This window comes from Leptidea sinapis, chromosome 9 (assembly GCF_905404315.1).
Source record: "Leptidea sinapis chromosome 9, ilLepSina1.1, whole genome shotgun sequence".
NCBI classification, from domain to species: domain Eukaryota; kingdom Metazoa; phylum Arthropoda; class Insecta; order Lepidoptera; family Pieridae; genus Leptidea; species Leptidea sinapis.
In genome coordinates, this window is record NC_066273.1 from 2,729,206 (window position 1) to 2,742,653 (window position 13,448).

At 35.8% G+C, this 13,448-nt stretch overlaps 1 protein-coding gene across 2 annotated transcripts in view; it reads left to right on the top strand.

Moving 5' to 3' along the window:
* LOC126965955 (tudor and KH domain-containing protein homolog) overlaps positions 1-13,448 on the top strand; it is a 44,933-nt gene that overhangs the window by 18,386 nt on the left and 13,099 nt on the right. For both annotated transcript variants that reach the window (XM_050809778.1, XM_050809779.1), the window contains exons 7-12: positions 2,179-2,336; positions 4,320-4,433; positions 5,296-5,394; positions 7,236-7,355; positions 9,309-9,423; positions 12,621-12,750. In XM_050809778.1, the coding sequence (XP_050665735.1) occupies positions 2,179-2,336; positions 4,320-4,433; positions 5,296-5,394; positions 7,236-7,355; positions 9,309-9,423; positions 12,621-12,750 (736 nt within the window). The remainder of the gene's footprint in view (positions 1-2,178; positions 2,337-4,319; positions 4,434-5,295; positions 5,395-7,235; positions 7,356-9,308; positions 9,424-12,620; positions 12,751-13,448) is intronic.

The following is a 13,448-nucleotide window of genomic DNA, read 5'->3' on the forward strand; positions in this document are numbered from 1 at the left end:
TAAAGTTGCTTCACTTGCTAATATCACGGCGCGGAGTCCTTCTTTTTTTACTAGTCTGTGGTGCAAAATATAATTTGCGTGTGACTAGTAAACTTTTCGTACTCAAACGACAGTTTCTTTAACGAAAAAACTCACGCGTAATTTTAAAATGGGCAAATGCTCTTTTTCAACCAGGACAGCGAGTGCCAACATACTACTTTTCCCGCATGAGTAATACAAAAAAAAATAAAGGTATATATAATAATAATAATATTGACACAATTTTACACAAATTATCTTGTCCCAAGTTAAGCATATATAGCCTGTGTTATGGGTTACAAGACAATGATATATTTAATACAATATACTTACTTAAACATTCATAAATTCATATAAACATACATAAATACATTTTATCTACACTCATGCTTTAAATCCTCTATTAAAGATTCTGAAACAGGTAGCTTATTGCCAACATTAAAACACCCAATGTTCTAATAACCATTACATCACCCAAAAGAGTGTTGTAATGTTGTACTGAATTTCATAACAACACTCCTATGTTTTTTTTTATCCCTTCATGCGCAAAGAGTTTCAACATACAGCCACATTCTTATTGCTAGATGCGTGGTATCTGCATGAATTTCAAAAAAAGAACATTTTCGTTTACGTGGGCTCCAGACTCCCAGAACGTCGCGCGCCGTAAAAAAAAGTAGGTTATTCGAATCCCCGCCATTTTTCTTCGATATTTTTATTGTTTTGTTTACAAAAAATGAGCGATTCATTTTAAACGCTGCAAAAGAATATTATATTTGTGTGAATTTTAATTATTGCACTATACAAAATGTAAATTACTACTAAAATAAATAATTGTTCCATTAATACTTATTTTATTTGTATATAATCAGTAATGAATGATATTAGGTTACTACTAGGACTGGTGTTTTAGCTGTGTGTGGTGTGTAAGCTAACTGTTCCAGAATCTTTTAGAGGATTCATATTCTGGGTGTAGATAAAGTCTTGTATGCAACTGTTGATAATTAGGTATTAAAACACTCATGTGATACTATTATCACACTCGGCTTCGCCTCGTGAGATAAATCCACACTCGTGTTTTAATACCCCTTATTACACAACAGTTGCATAAATAACTATAAACATCCATGACTCGGAAACAAACATCCATATTCATCATATAAATGCTTGCACCTACCGGGATTCGAACCCGGCACTTCTAGCTTAGTAGGTGAGATCGCTAACCACTCGGCTATACATATATAAACCATATAGACATAGATACGGTTAGTAAAAGAAGGGATATAAAAATACAACAAGTCTTCAAAATAGATCCATTTTATTGTAAATTGACATATTGAGTGTGTTCATATTATTATGTTAAAGGCGCACATTACATTGGAAATACGGTACGCTCCGCACATTTAATCATTGAGTCCTATGTTTTTTCGTGAATGACACTTTTTTCAAAACCCAGTATGTAGTTTAGTTTTGAATGAGCCAATGTGTTTCTTTTTGGTGTTGGTTATTGATTGTTTTGTATTATTTTGTTTTTGTTATGTTTGCTGTGTGTGGGGTTTTTGGAATGTTATGATTTCATGATAATAAATATGTCGTGGACACTTGTTCTGTTGTGTTGTAGTGAGAGGGTTGTGTTTTACCGTAGTACGTCCGCCCGTTCGCACATATATCTGTCAGTGGGTTGAGGGACTTACATAAACTGTATTGTTTAAAAGGCTGAAATTTTGAGTGTAGTCTATTGCCGCTCATGGAAGAAGAGGACAAAAAAAGCGTTTGGGTCACCTGATGTTAAGTGATCACCGCTGCCCGCACTCTCCAGCAACACTTGAGGAATGCTAAGTGATCACCGCTGCCGCAGCATTGCCGGCCTTTTAAGAAGGTAAGGTCGTGCAAACATCGCGCAGGCAAGTACACCCTCCAGTTTGATTGTACATGGCAGAAAATTTCATTGAAAGCTGCACTGTAGAAGCATCGCACTGAACTATAACAAATAATAATAATAAAAGATATATTCCAAAATGGCTGCTATGTGAATAAAAAATGTTTTATCTATAAGATATGAAAATATAGTAGTATATTTTGTACGATGGTACAAAATGGATGGTCCTTCGAGTCGGACATTTGTTTGTTTGCGACGTTATTTTTACTTCTTTTATGTAACAGAAGCGGCGGGGTCGTCCATCGAAGTTTACGTGTCGGCGGTTTCTTCGCCGTCCAGGTTCTGGGTGCAGTTCGTGGGGCCCCAAGTGTCCCAGCTTGACGAGCTGGTCGCTCACATGACGGAGTACTACAGCAATAAGGACACACGCGCTGCGCACGCGGTAATTTAATATATTACACACTTATTTTAACCCTTAATAAGGGCATTAAGAAAATCACACAAGTAGTCGCATACTAAGTAGACTAGACTAGACTAAGAAAAAAATAATTAAATAGTTGACACCTCCTGTCAACTACTGAACAAAATGTTTCTAAATTATTTTAGATGGTCTTATAGAGTAAATTAACATATAAGCGACGAAATAACAATAAATAAAACAGTATTAATAAATTATATTAAAAATCCATAAGTTCCACACGTCAACTACTGAAATTTTGTAATTTTGAAGAATAGAAATAAGAATAGATAGAAATCATAATAAAAATATAAAAACATAACTTTCACTTAAAATAATTGAAAACATTAAACAATTTCAAATAGTTCCCTTTGAGAGTTTGAAGAAGATCATAAAATATTGCCTATGGCTGTCTTTTAGTTCTTCTCGTGGCGTTAGTCCTTAGCGCATAGTTGATCATTGCAGTTCGACAACTCCTTTGGTATTATTTGGTACTTTAGATCATTTCACTTTTCGTCCATTTTCTTGAGTATGTCTAGATGGAAAACGGAAACCCCCGGATAATCCAGAAACATTTTGGCTATTTTCGGACTCTTGGATCTCTGTTACCGATTCATGGCCACTATGTACAGAAATATCATCAAATTCATCTTACGAGATAGAACCCGAGACATCTAGATCTTCATCCGACAACTCTAACAGCCATTGCCGTATTTGACTGTCTTGATTTATAATGACAACTAAATGAGAAAAAATACATAAATTTTATTAGCCAAAACAAATTTACACTATAATAAGTCAAAATAACAAAAATTGTAAAAACACAAAAATTAAAATTTACCTTTTGCCAAAAATGTTACGTTATTGGTCGCACCCAAGAGAACAGCGACGTATGTGTAGGGTTGGTAGTCTGTTCGTAGCTGATTTGCGTACCTCCCGGGGAGGTAGGAAGCTAGAATGAGGGCCGTCGCGGTCTTAACACCCAAACATATGTTTTTTTAGATTTGAAATTATCTTGACCCCATGCGCCTTATTAAGGGTTAAAATTACTAAAAAAAAAATTAGGAAATTATACCCACAAAAATAGCAATACATTAACTTCCAATTAATGCATAAGTGCGTTTGAATCAATGCATAGTATAAGAAAAATGCCATACAAGAACTAATACTAAGAAATACAATGTCATTAGTATCTATGAAGTAAAGTAAAAATTAATTAAAATTAATAAAACTACATAGTGAAAATTAAAAAAAATACATAGTAACGGCAGAACTAAAATATTACATAAAATGCATAATTTTTGTTGAATAGCAAACGCGCTCCCATAGCATACGCTTTATTGGAGTTTACTCCTTAAGAATCGATTTTCATATAAGGCGCCCGGTATGAGACACATCAAATGGGATAGTAACATTTTTGGTGTGCATCATTTCTCACGCACTTTCACTTTTCAGTTGTGTGTTTGTGTATATATATATATATATATAATATGTCAGGAAATGCCCAAACACAATTCCTGTTAAAAGCGGAACTCAAAATTCCAAGTTTTAAAAGGTCCATCAAGGAAGTTACATTTTGGCACATCCTAATAGGTATATTATACTACATGCGTAAGCTATCACGCAGTATTCTGTGTATGCTGGCTACCATAGTTTAATAATAATTGTCTAGCGCCTAGCAGAAACGAACCATTCCACAAAATCATAAAAAAATACTGTTTGACAACCTGAACAAAACTTATCCGATATTTCTAATTTAAAAAGGAACCAGTTCACTTCTCGTATTTGTAGCAAAGATATTGGATACATCCACAAAAAACTTATTATTATTAATTATATTAAACTAGCTACACGCACACATTGACAATTCAAAATTGGTCACGTTCATTCATATCTATGGTATATTCTGTGGTTGTGTCAGTTGTCAGTGTCAGTGCGTGACATCAGCTGTCATTGTTGTGTCTCCAGGTGTCGCGGGTTGCGGTGGGGCAGGTTGTGGCGGCGGTGTTCCGTCACGACGGGCGCTGGTACCGAGCGCGGGTCGATGACATCCGCCCCAACGAGTTCGACGCCACGCAGCAGGTGCCTGTTGACTGTTGTACACCTTCATCACTATTCCTTACGTATCATTATTATAAAGTCCACGAGTTATTGAAGTGAAACTTCTTTCTCGACGTATTAGAGAAATTTTTTAGCAAATCGTTACGATTTTCGGTTACGCGCCATATTTTTTTTCTGATGTGGCCGCCCCGCAAAATTATGATTTCAACAATATTGATATCGATTCCGAGGTTCTCGAGTGTGCAGACAACGAATTTGGCATCATTTTTGAGATTATGATTTCAACAATATGGATATAGTAACCAAGTTTCTCGACGGTCGATGTCTTGAAATAGATGTCCATTTTATTATTAATATTGCTAAACAATTTTGAAACGAGTTAGATGATTGAATTTCAGCTCTAATAATTTCTAAAAAATCGAACATGTACTGGCTAAATGTTGCACTATAGTTGGACCATTACAAACGTGCGAACTGAGTCATAAAACATTACCTCAAAGGGATGTGACAATGCCGCACAAGTCGTTATCGATAAAGGGATGCCGCTCGGAGGTAGCTGATGACTAATGCAATAAGGTCAAATGTAGGTGTTTGTGAAAATTCTCTTATAATTGTCACTAGACTTTCATAAGCGAACCATGGAGGCATTATTCTCCAACTTAACTTTGTTAAAATCGTTAACCTTTCCTTAATTACCTGCTAATCGATAAATTCCTTCTTTGTTGCACACAACACTAGCAGTGCGAGCGAGATTTCCGATATGCCAATAAGTGTGAGCGAAAGATCTGATAAAAATGATTTATTACTCAGTTCGCACGTATTAATCTGGAACACAACTTTATACGTCATATGGCGCGCTATAATCTGTCTCTCTACGTCGCAGGTAGCGGACGTGTTCTACTTGGACTACGGAGACAGCGAGTACGTCGCGACGCACGAGCTGTGTGAACTGCGGGCTGACCTGTTGCGGCTCAGGTTTCAGGTCAACTTTCATTGATTATTTACTGAAACTAACAACAAATTGTAACTAATTTAATTTGTATCAAAAATTTTAGATCGATGAGGTATTGAGCCCAGCATCTCTAGATATTACGCCTCCAAACCATGACATTGACATGATAAACACACGCATTGCATAGATGGACCCAATCAAAGGTCCAATTCAAACCCACATCCACTCACTCACTCACACACACACACACACACACACACACACACACACACACATACACACACATAGTTAATTGTAAATTGTAAAATTTGGTTTTTAATCATTTCTGTTTATTTCTATATTGTTTACTAAATAAAATGTATCTGCTAAGGAAGTTGCGAGATATTCCCAATACAAGTGTCCTAAGACAACTTATCGACTGTAACTCACCTTATCCGTACACGCTGTCTGTCAATGGGACGACGTATAGCTTACCAGCGATATAAAGTTTGTATGGAAATTGCAATTCACGCGTCCGAGGTGATAAGAATGACTTATCGGAAATATTGGGACAGCTTAAGATTATTGACAGCTTATTACTGACAGTAGAAGGAAGTACTTTATCTCTATCTGTAGATAGTATATTGGGAACGGCCGTTAGCTAAACATCCTACTAGGATCCATAAACAACCATTAACAAGTTTGTTCAAGTCTCTAGGTTACATTTAAAATTAAATTTGTACATTTTATCCTAGAAGTCGGCGAAATCACTAAGAACAACAAAATAATATTATCAATAATATTTAAAGTGTATCTTTTATTACATCGCCTCAAATTTTTTCGCTTATGTATCACATGTCGTATAACTTTATTATTACAATATGTACAGTGGGAAGATCCGTTGCACAGGATGCCGGCTGTATTATGGGTACCACAACGGTGTCTATTTCTGCCGTGAAGCAGTAATGTGTAAGCATTACTGTGTTTCGGTCTGAAGGGTGCAGTAGCTAGTGAAATTACTGCTCAAATGAGACTTAATATCTTATGTCTCAAGCTGACGAGCGCAGTTGTAGTGCCGCTCAGAATTTTTGAGGTTTTATAAGAATCCTGAGCATTGTAATGGGCAGGGCGTATCAATTACCATCAGCTGAACGTCCTGCTCGTCTCGTGCGTTATTTTCATTAAAAAAAACAATTACGATTGTAGTAGGGGTGAAGTTGTATCATTAATATCAACTACTGCTCTCAAGTCAGTTTGGCCCGCGGCCTCAGACGACAGATTGAAGTTCTGGTTCCCGAAGGGGAGAGTGGGTTCGAGCCCCACACTTGACAAAGGTTTTTTTATAATAGTATATTTTTATTTTATGACTATGTAAAGCACAATATATAAATTTGTTTTTTTTTTTTAATGCTGATATTAATATGTTATTTTGTGAAAATAAGTTTCACTAGCATCATGTTTTCATAAAAGCACACAATTGTTTTTTTTTTATGAAAATAAGGGACGAGACGAGCAGGACGTTTAGCTGACGGCAATTGATACGTCCTGCCCATCACAAAACAGTGACGCTCAGGATTCTTGAAAATCCCCAAAAATTCTGAGCGGCACTACAGCTGCACTCGTCACCTTGAGACATAAGATGTTAAGTCTCATTTGCCCAGTAATTTCACTAACTACGACGCCCTTTAGAACGAAACACAGTAATGCCCATACATTACTGCTTCACTACAGAAAGGGCGCCCTTGTGGTACCCATAATCTAGCCGGCATCCTGTGCAAAGGAGCCTCCCACTGGTGGTTTATGTTAATATTATTTGATAGCTGCGGTAAAATATTGGAGATACACTACAAAGAAGCGCGACATAACAGAATTTCAACAGTCTGTTTGTGCAGGCGATGGAATGTTTCCTGGCTGGTGTGAAGCCGGTTGGTGATGCTGGTCAGGAGGAGGACACTGGTCGCTGGCCCAAGTGGCAGACGCAGGCCGTCGAGAGGTTCGAGGAACTCACTCAGGTGAGGAACCACTGACTAATATTATTATTATGATTAATTAAACAAAGCCAGTGCCCCACGGACTACAAAAAATATAGAACTTCGTAATCACCTCGGAATACAAACAGTAAAGAACAAAATAAATTCAGTGATATACAGGGTAGTTTTTTGAGAAGGGCGGTGATGGACAATTCGGAAACTACGAGAATTAGAGGAAAGTCGTGAAAGGAGTCATGCCCTCGGTTTATATGAAACCAATAACTGCATATTTACTTTCTCTAAGTCTCGTAGTTTCCGACTTGGCCATCACCGCCCTTCTCAAAAAACCACCCTGTATATGTATTATAACAAGATAGCAGAAAATGTTTAAAACAAATGTGTTAAGAAATTCAAATGAATTGTTAAAAAACGTTTTTGTTGTTGAAGGTAGGTAATAAAGGTATAAATGACTTTCTTAATGATACCACAAATGGTAATGGAGCGACCGCCCACAGGCTATTAAATAATAAGTTTTTGTACGATATTAAATTGTAACCATATTTTTATAAAAAATAGAAGCCCGTTGATTTTCTTGCGCCCTTCTCAGTTCTCAGGTATACTTTTTCCAATGTGTGCTAATTATGACTTTATTAAGTGTTATAATATCCTATTTTCAATACTTGATGTATATAAATACTTGATAAAGCCGAATGGTTAGTGACCCTGACTATTAAACTAGAGGTCGCGGGTTCGAATCCCGGTAGGTGCAATCATTTATATGATGAATATGGATGTCTGTTTCCGAGTCATGGATCTTTATATGTATGTTTAAGTAAGTACCTATATTGTATTAAATGTATTAGATGTAAGTAGTATCTAGTAGTTATTAGAAATGACATCAAAAAGAATTCTACAGGAATCAATTTTGAGAAAATAAATGCCTTTTATGCCTTTTTATCGTTGTCTTGTACCTATAGTACAGGCTATGCCTTGTTTGGGGCAAGATAATTTGTGTAAATGTGTGTCAAGTTAAAAATAAAAAAATATTTGAATTATTTCTCAAAAAAATATTGAACGTGACAGCGAAAGAAACTGGCAGTGAAACTCATTGTCCCCAGTTGTGTGAAATGGCTGAAAGAGAGTGACAACCCGTATTTGTGGAATAATTGTTGAAGTAATGGATAGCGAGGGTATTACCAGACGAGCTTGTAAAATTTTTAATGAAAAATTTAGTAATTAAGTTATTTTTCACTTGCCGTTTGCAAGATTGAAAATTATGATTAAAAAAGCCATATCTAAAAATAAGTTGCATAAGTGAATCTTTCTGTTTTATTTTCATATATATGAAGGTTTTATATTCTATCACTTTATTTGCATTAAAAAAAAATATTGTAAGTTATTACGTGGTTATAAAATTAGTTTATGGAACTATATATATACTACTATGGTCTTCATTAAATAACATGGTGTAAAGTTTTTGAATTGTGACCGTTTGTATCCTGAATAAATGAAATAAATAACCATCTCTGTATGAGATATATCAGCACATTTGCTCGTTGTCACCGGACTGATTTTTTATCATGGAAGAGCACAAACGAGCGTACGGGTCACCTGGTGTTAAGTGATCACCGCCGCTCACACTCTCCTGCAACATCAGACACAGGAGCGTTGCCGGCTTTTTGAAGGCACCCATATCGTATCGTCCCGGAAACACCGCACAAGGAAGCTCATTCCACAGCTTATTAGTACGTGGAAGAAAGCTCCTTGAAAACCGCACTGTGGAGGACCGCCACACATCCAGATGGTGGGGATGATATCCTAACTTGTGGCGTTAGAAGGTGGAATTCGGCGGCAGGAATTAGGTGAAACAGGAACTTTGGAACACTCCCCGTAATAAATGCACTGATTGAATTTGCTTGGGAAAAAATATTTATTTTGGCGCGTAATCCTTGTCCCTTATTTTCATAAAAAAAAATGTTGTGTGTCTGTGAGCAGGTGGCCCGCTGGAAGCCTCTGTTGTCCCGCACGTGTTCTTACAAGAGTAGGGCTTCGCCCCGCGGGGACGCCGACAAGGAGGTGCCGGGCATCAAGCTGTATGACGTGAGCGATGGTGAGTTTATTTATTTACTGACAATATTATACACATTTTAATAAATATACAGGATGGTTTTTTGGAAGGGCGGTGATGGCCAAGTCGGAAACTACCAGTCTTAGAGAAAAGTTGTGAAAGGAGTCATGCCCTCGATTTATAAGAAACTAACAACTGCATATTTAAATTTTTAATTTTCTTGAACTGTTGACGGAAATCGACCCGAATGATTTTTCCAAAAAATTATATATCCTGTATTATTGGACCAATGGACTCTGTTGCTGATAAGGATCAATCTTTGCAAAGATAATATGTATCATTAAAAATGAAAGCAAATAGAAAAATTCTTCAAGTTACTTTTCATATTTCAAATTTACCTAACTAATAAGTTGCTCAAAATAGTTACCGTAGACTCCAATGCATAAGTTTATGTCTCTCTAATGACCTTACTGCATATTTTGATACCATGACAGGATTTATCCTCGATAGAATATATAAAATATGATATCGAACAATAAGTTTGAATAGGAAGTGAGTTTTCTTTCGTTTAAAAATAATGACGCAGAAAATTTGGTAGTTTATTTCATTTTTAGTATTACGTATCTTTACAAAGATTGATCCTTATCAGCAACAAAGTCCATTGGTCCAATAATACAGGTGTATTTTTTTTGAAAAATCATTCGGGTTGATTTCCGTCAAAATTACAAAAAACAAATTAAAAAACTAAATATGCAGTTATTGGTGTCTTATAAATCGCTGGCATGACTCCTTTCACGACTTTCCTCTAAGTCTCGTAGTTTCCGACTTAGCCATCACCGCCCTTCTCAAAAAACCACACTGTATATTGTCCTCCAAAGCTGTCGTGACTCTAAAAACATATTCTCAAAGTGGTGAGGTGAGAAAAATAAGGTTGAGAAACTTTGTCTTTTTAGACTTTTCGTAATTTAAATTTGAAAATTATTTTCTATTTTTTAGTTTGGTTGTTTTTTTTAGTTTTTATTTAACTATTATTTACTTTTTTACTAAATAATATCTTAAACTAATAATCGACTCTTTTGTATGCGCTTAACTCGCTACTTGCTCTGTGCCACAAGGTTATTAGTTGGTATCGGATATGAACTATCGCTAAGCCTGAATATAAGGTAATGATAATGGAACAGATAATATAGACTGTTGCAATTATATCGGTCTTGATAAGTATGCAAAGTTCCAAGTTTATTTATTTATTTAATTAAATTGCGTTACATGCGACTTAGTTACTAAATAATTATCACATGCACCTCGTAATAAGGCATAGCACTGAACGACAGAGGGGCAGACATTCAAATATATTTTCCTCTAACATTTTGCCAAAAGTAACTTTTTCAAAGAGCTTATGAATTTTTTAATATTGGTTTCGGCTTTTAAGTGTTCTGGTAACTTATCTATACTAATATATAAGCTGCAGTGTTTGTGTGTTTGTTTGTTTGTTTGAACGCGCTAATCTCTGGTACTACTGGTCCGATTTGAATGATTCTTTCAGTGTTGGGTAGTCCATTTATCGAGGAAGGCTATAGGCTATGTTTTTTTTTTATTTTTTTACAAAATTAGGGATCCGTAATAAAATTGCTATTTTGTAACACAAGGTGTAAAATCGTAAACATATTTTTGCGTGCGCTGCAAAAACAATTGACAATAGAACAAAATGATGTACAGGCTATAATATAGGCAATATTTTATTACTTATAAAACTATCGCGTGAATTTTACTTTATGTGGCAAAACAACGTTTGCCGGGTCAGCTAGTTAAGTATAAACTTTAACTGACATTGGATAGGGACCGGAACTGTGTCATGTTAATTAAGATTTAGTTTGCATAAAATTATTTTTATAGGGAGGTGTGTTGTGGCGGGGCACGTCTATGATTTTTGTGTATAGATTTGGGTGTTTTCTTACAAACTTACATATTTCGAATATATATGTGCACGGTAATGTAAGAATATTTAGTTTTTGAAAATGAGGTTTGTTTCTCTTTGTTTAATATTTGCAAGCACACGAAAGTTAATCCGACGTTAAGAAGGGGTTGAAATCTACTTTCAGATAAGTTACATAACATACATACATATTAACGTAACAATTCGTTATGTTTTTAAAGTGATAACCGGTAATTAGAAGTGACTAAGATTAATACACAAATAAAATTTGAAAAACAAAATTTTATGAACGATGCGGGCCTCGAACCCACGACCTCTGGCGTTCCGTGCCAGTGCTCAACTGAGCTAACCGTTCGAGTGACGTATCGTCATAAAATCTTGTATGCTTTGTTCAACTCTCAGGTTGCGGCTTCATCTACAGGATCTACTTTACAGTTGATAACCTGCTCAACCCCAATATTTACATATTAGGAAATTGACTTGAGATGTCGCTCGTAAATCTAAACAATTATTGTTAATTTTATTTGTGTGTATTAACGTAATATAAGTTGGAAAGCTCATAAAAGTCGTCTTAGGTATTGAGTATTGAGGTATTTGATGAGTGCAAGTAACTTGTATATGCCTGTCATAGATGTTCGGAAATTCGCTTTAGTTAAAATAACACTGTTTCATTCATAAACGCGATGTAAAGTTGGTACTCCAAGTTTAAAATTCTCCCTGTCATGTAATTCATAGGTATGGTAGGTGTTATGATGACTAGTGGGAGGCTCCAACGGCGCCTATTTCTGCCGTGAAGCAGTAATGTGTAAACATTACTGTGTTTCGGTCTGAACGGCGCCGTAGCTAGTGAAATTACTGGGCAAATGAGACTTAACATCTTATGTCTCAAGGTGACGAACGCAATTGTAGTGCCGCTCAGAATTTTTGGGTTTTTCAAGAATCCAGAGCGGCACTGCATTGTAATGGGTAGGGCGTATCAATTACCATCAGCTGAACGTCCTGCTCGTCTCGTCCCTTATTTTCATTTTCAAAAAATGTATGGCTTAGAGTTATAATTCAAAACTCCGCTCTCAGGTGATGCACATTGAAGTTACGACGAATATCAAACACTCTCTGCCTGCGGGTTTATAGAACATTGTTTTTGTTATGGAATTTGAAACTGGGGACATTTGATAAAACAAATTAAATACAGCACATCCTTTGATGACAACCAGAATTTAAATTCTCATCGAAAAACTACAATTTCTAAGTTGTTCTCGTTCGTTTGATGTACTTTTTAAGCACATTATTATGATGAATCTTACAGAGGGCTCGACGGATATTGGAGAACGTTTGATAGCAGAGGGCTGGGCTCTCGCTTCCAACTCTCCGTCCAACTCTCCGCCGCGCAACACTACCTCACCCAACACTCCCTTCGGTGACCTCTATAACTCTAGGTAAGAATAGCTGGTAATATAACCTCTAGCCAAATTTGAACTCCGAAAAGTCTCTTAATTAACGGAGATATAGAAAACTGTAGGTCGAGTCGTGTTTTCAGTATTTGATTATGTTTTTGATACTTTCTCTTTTAAAATTAACCCCGCCTTAAGCATTTTTATCATTATCTATATATATAATAATAATATTGACACACTTTTTACACAAATTATCTTGCCCCAAATTAAGCATATAGGCTGTGTTATGGGTTGCAAGACAACGATATATTTAATACAATATACTTACTTAAACATACATAAATATATATAAACATACATGAATACATTCTGAACATACATTAATACATATAAACATTCATGACTCGGAAACAAACATCAATATTCATCATATAAATGCTTGCACCTACCGGGATTCGAACCCGGGACCTCTAGCATAGTAGGTAGGATCGCTAACCACTCGGCTATATTATAAGTCGTAGGGAAATGATACTAACAGAGATTTGGTCAATTCCCTAAGTAATTTGATCAAATCACGAACTATGTTTTAAAGAACTTAGTATTAGAGGCCATGCCCGCTAATATATATTTTAGTTTCGCCTACTATATTATATATTTGACATATAATAGGTTATTGGATTCAGAATCCAAAAATACTAAATTCGGTCTAAAAAAAAATGTTGTGTGTACAAAGTACACAT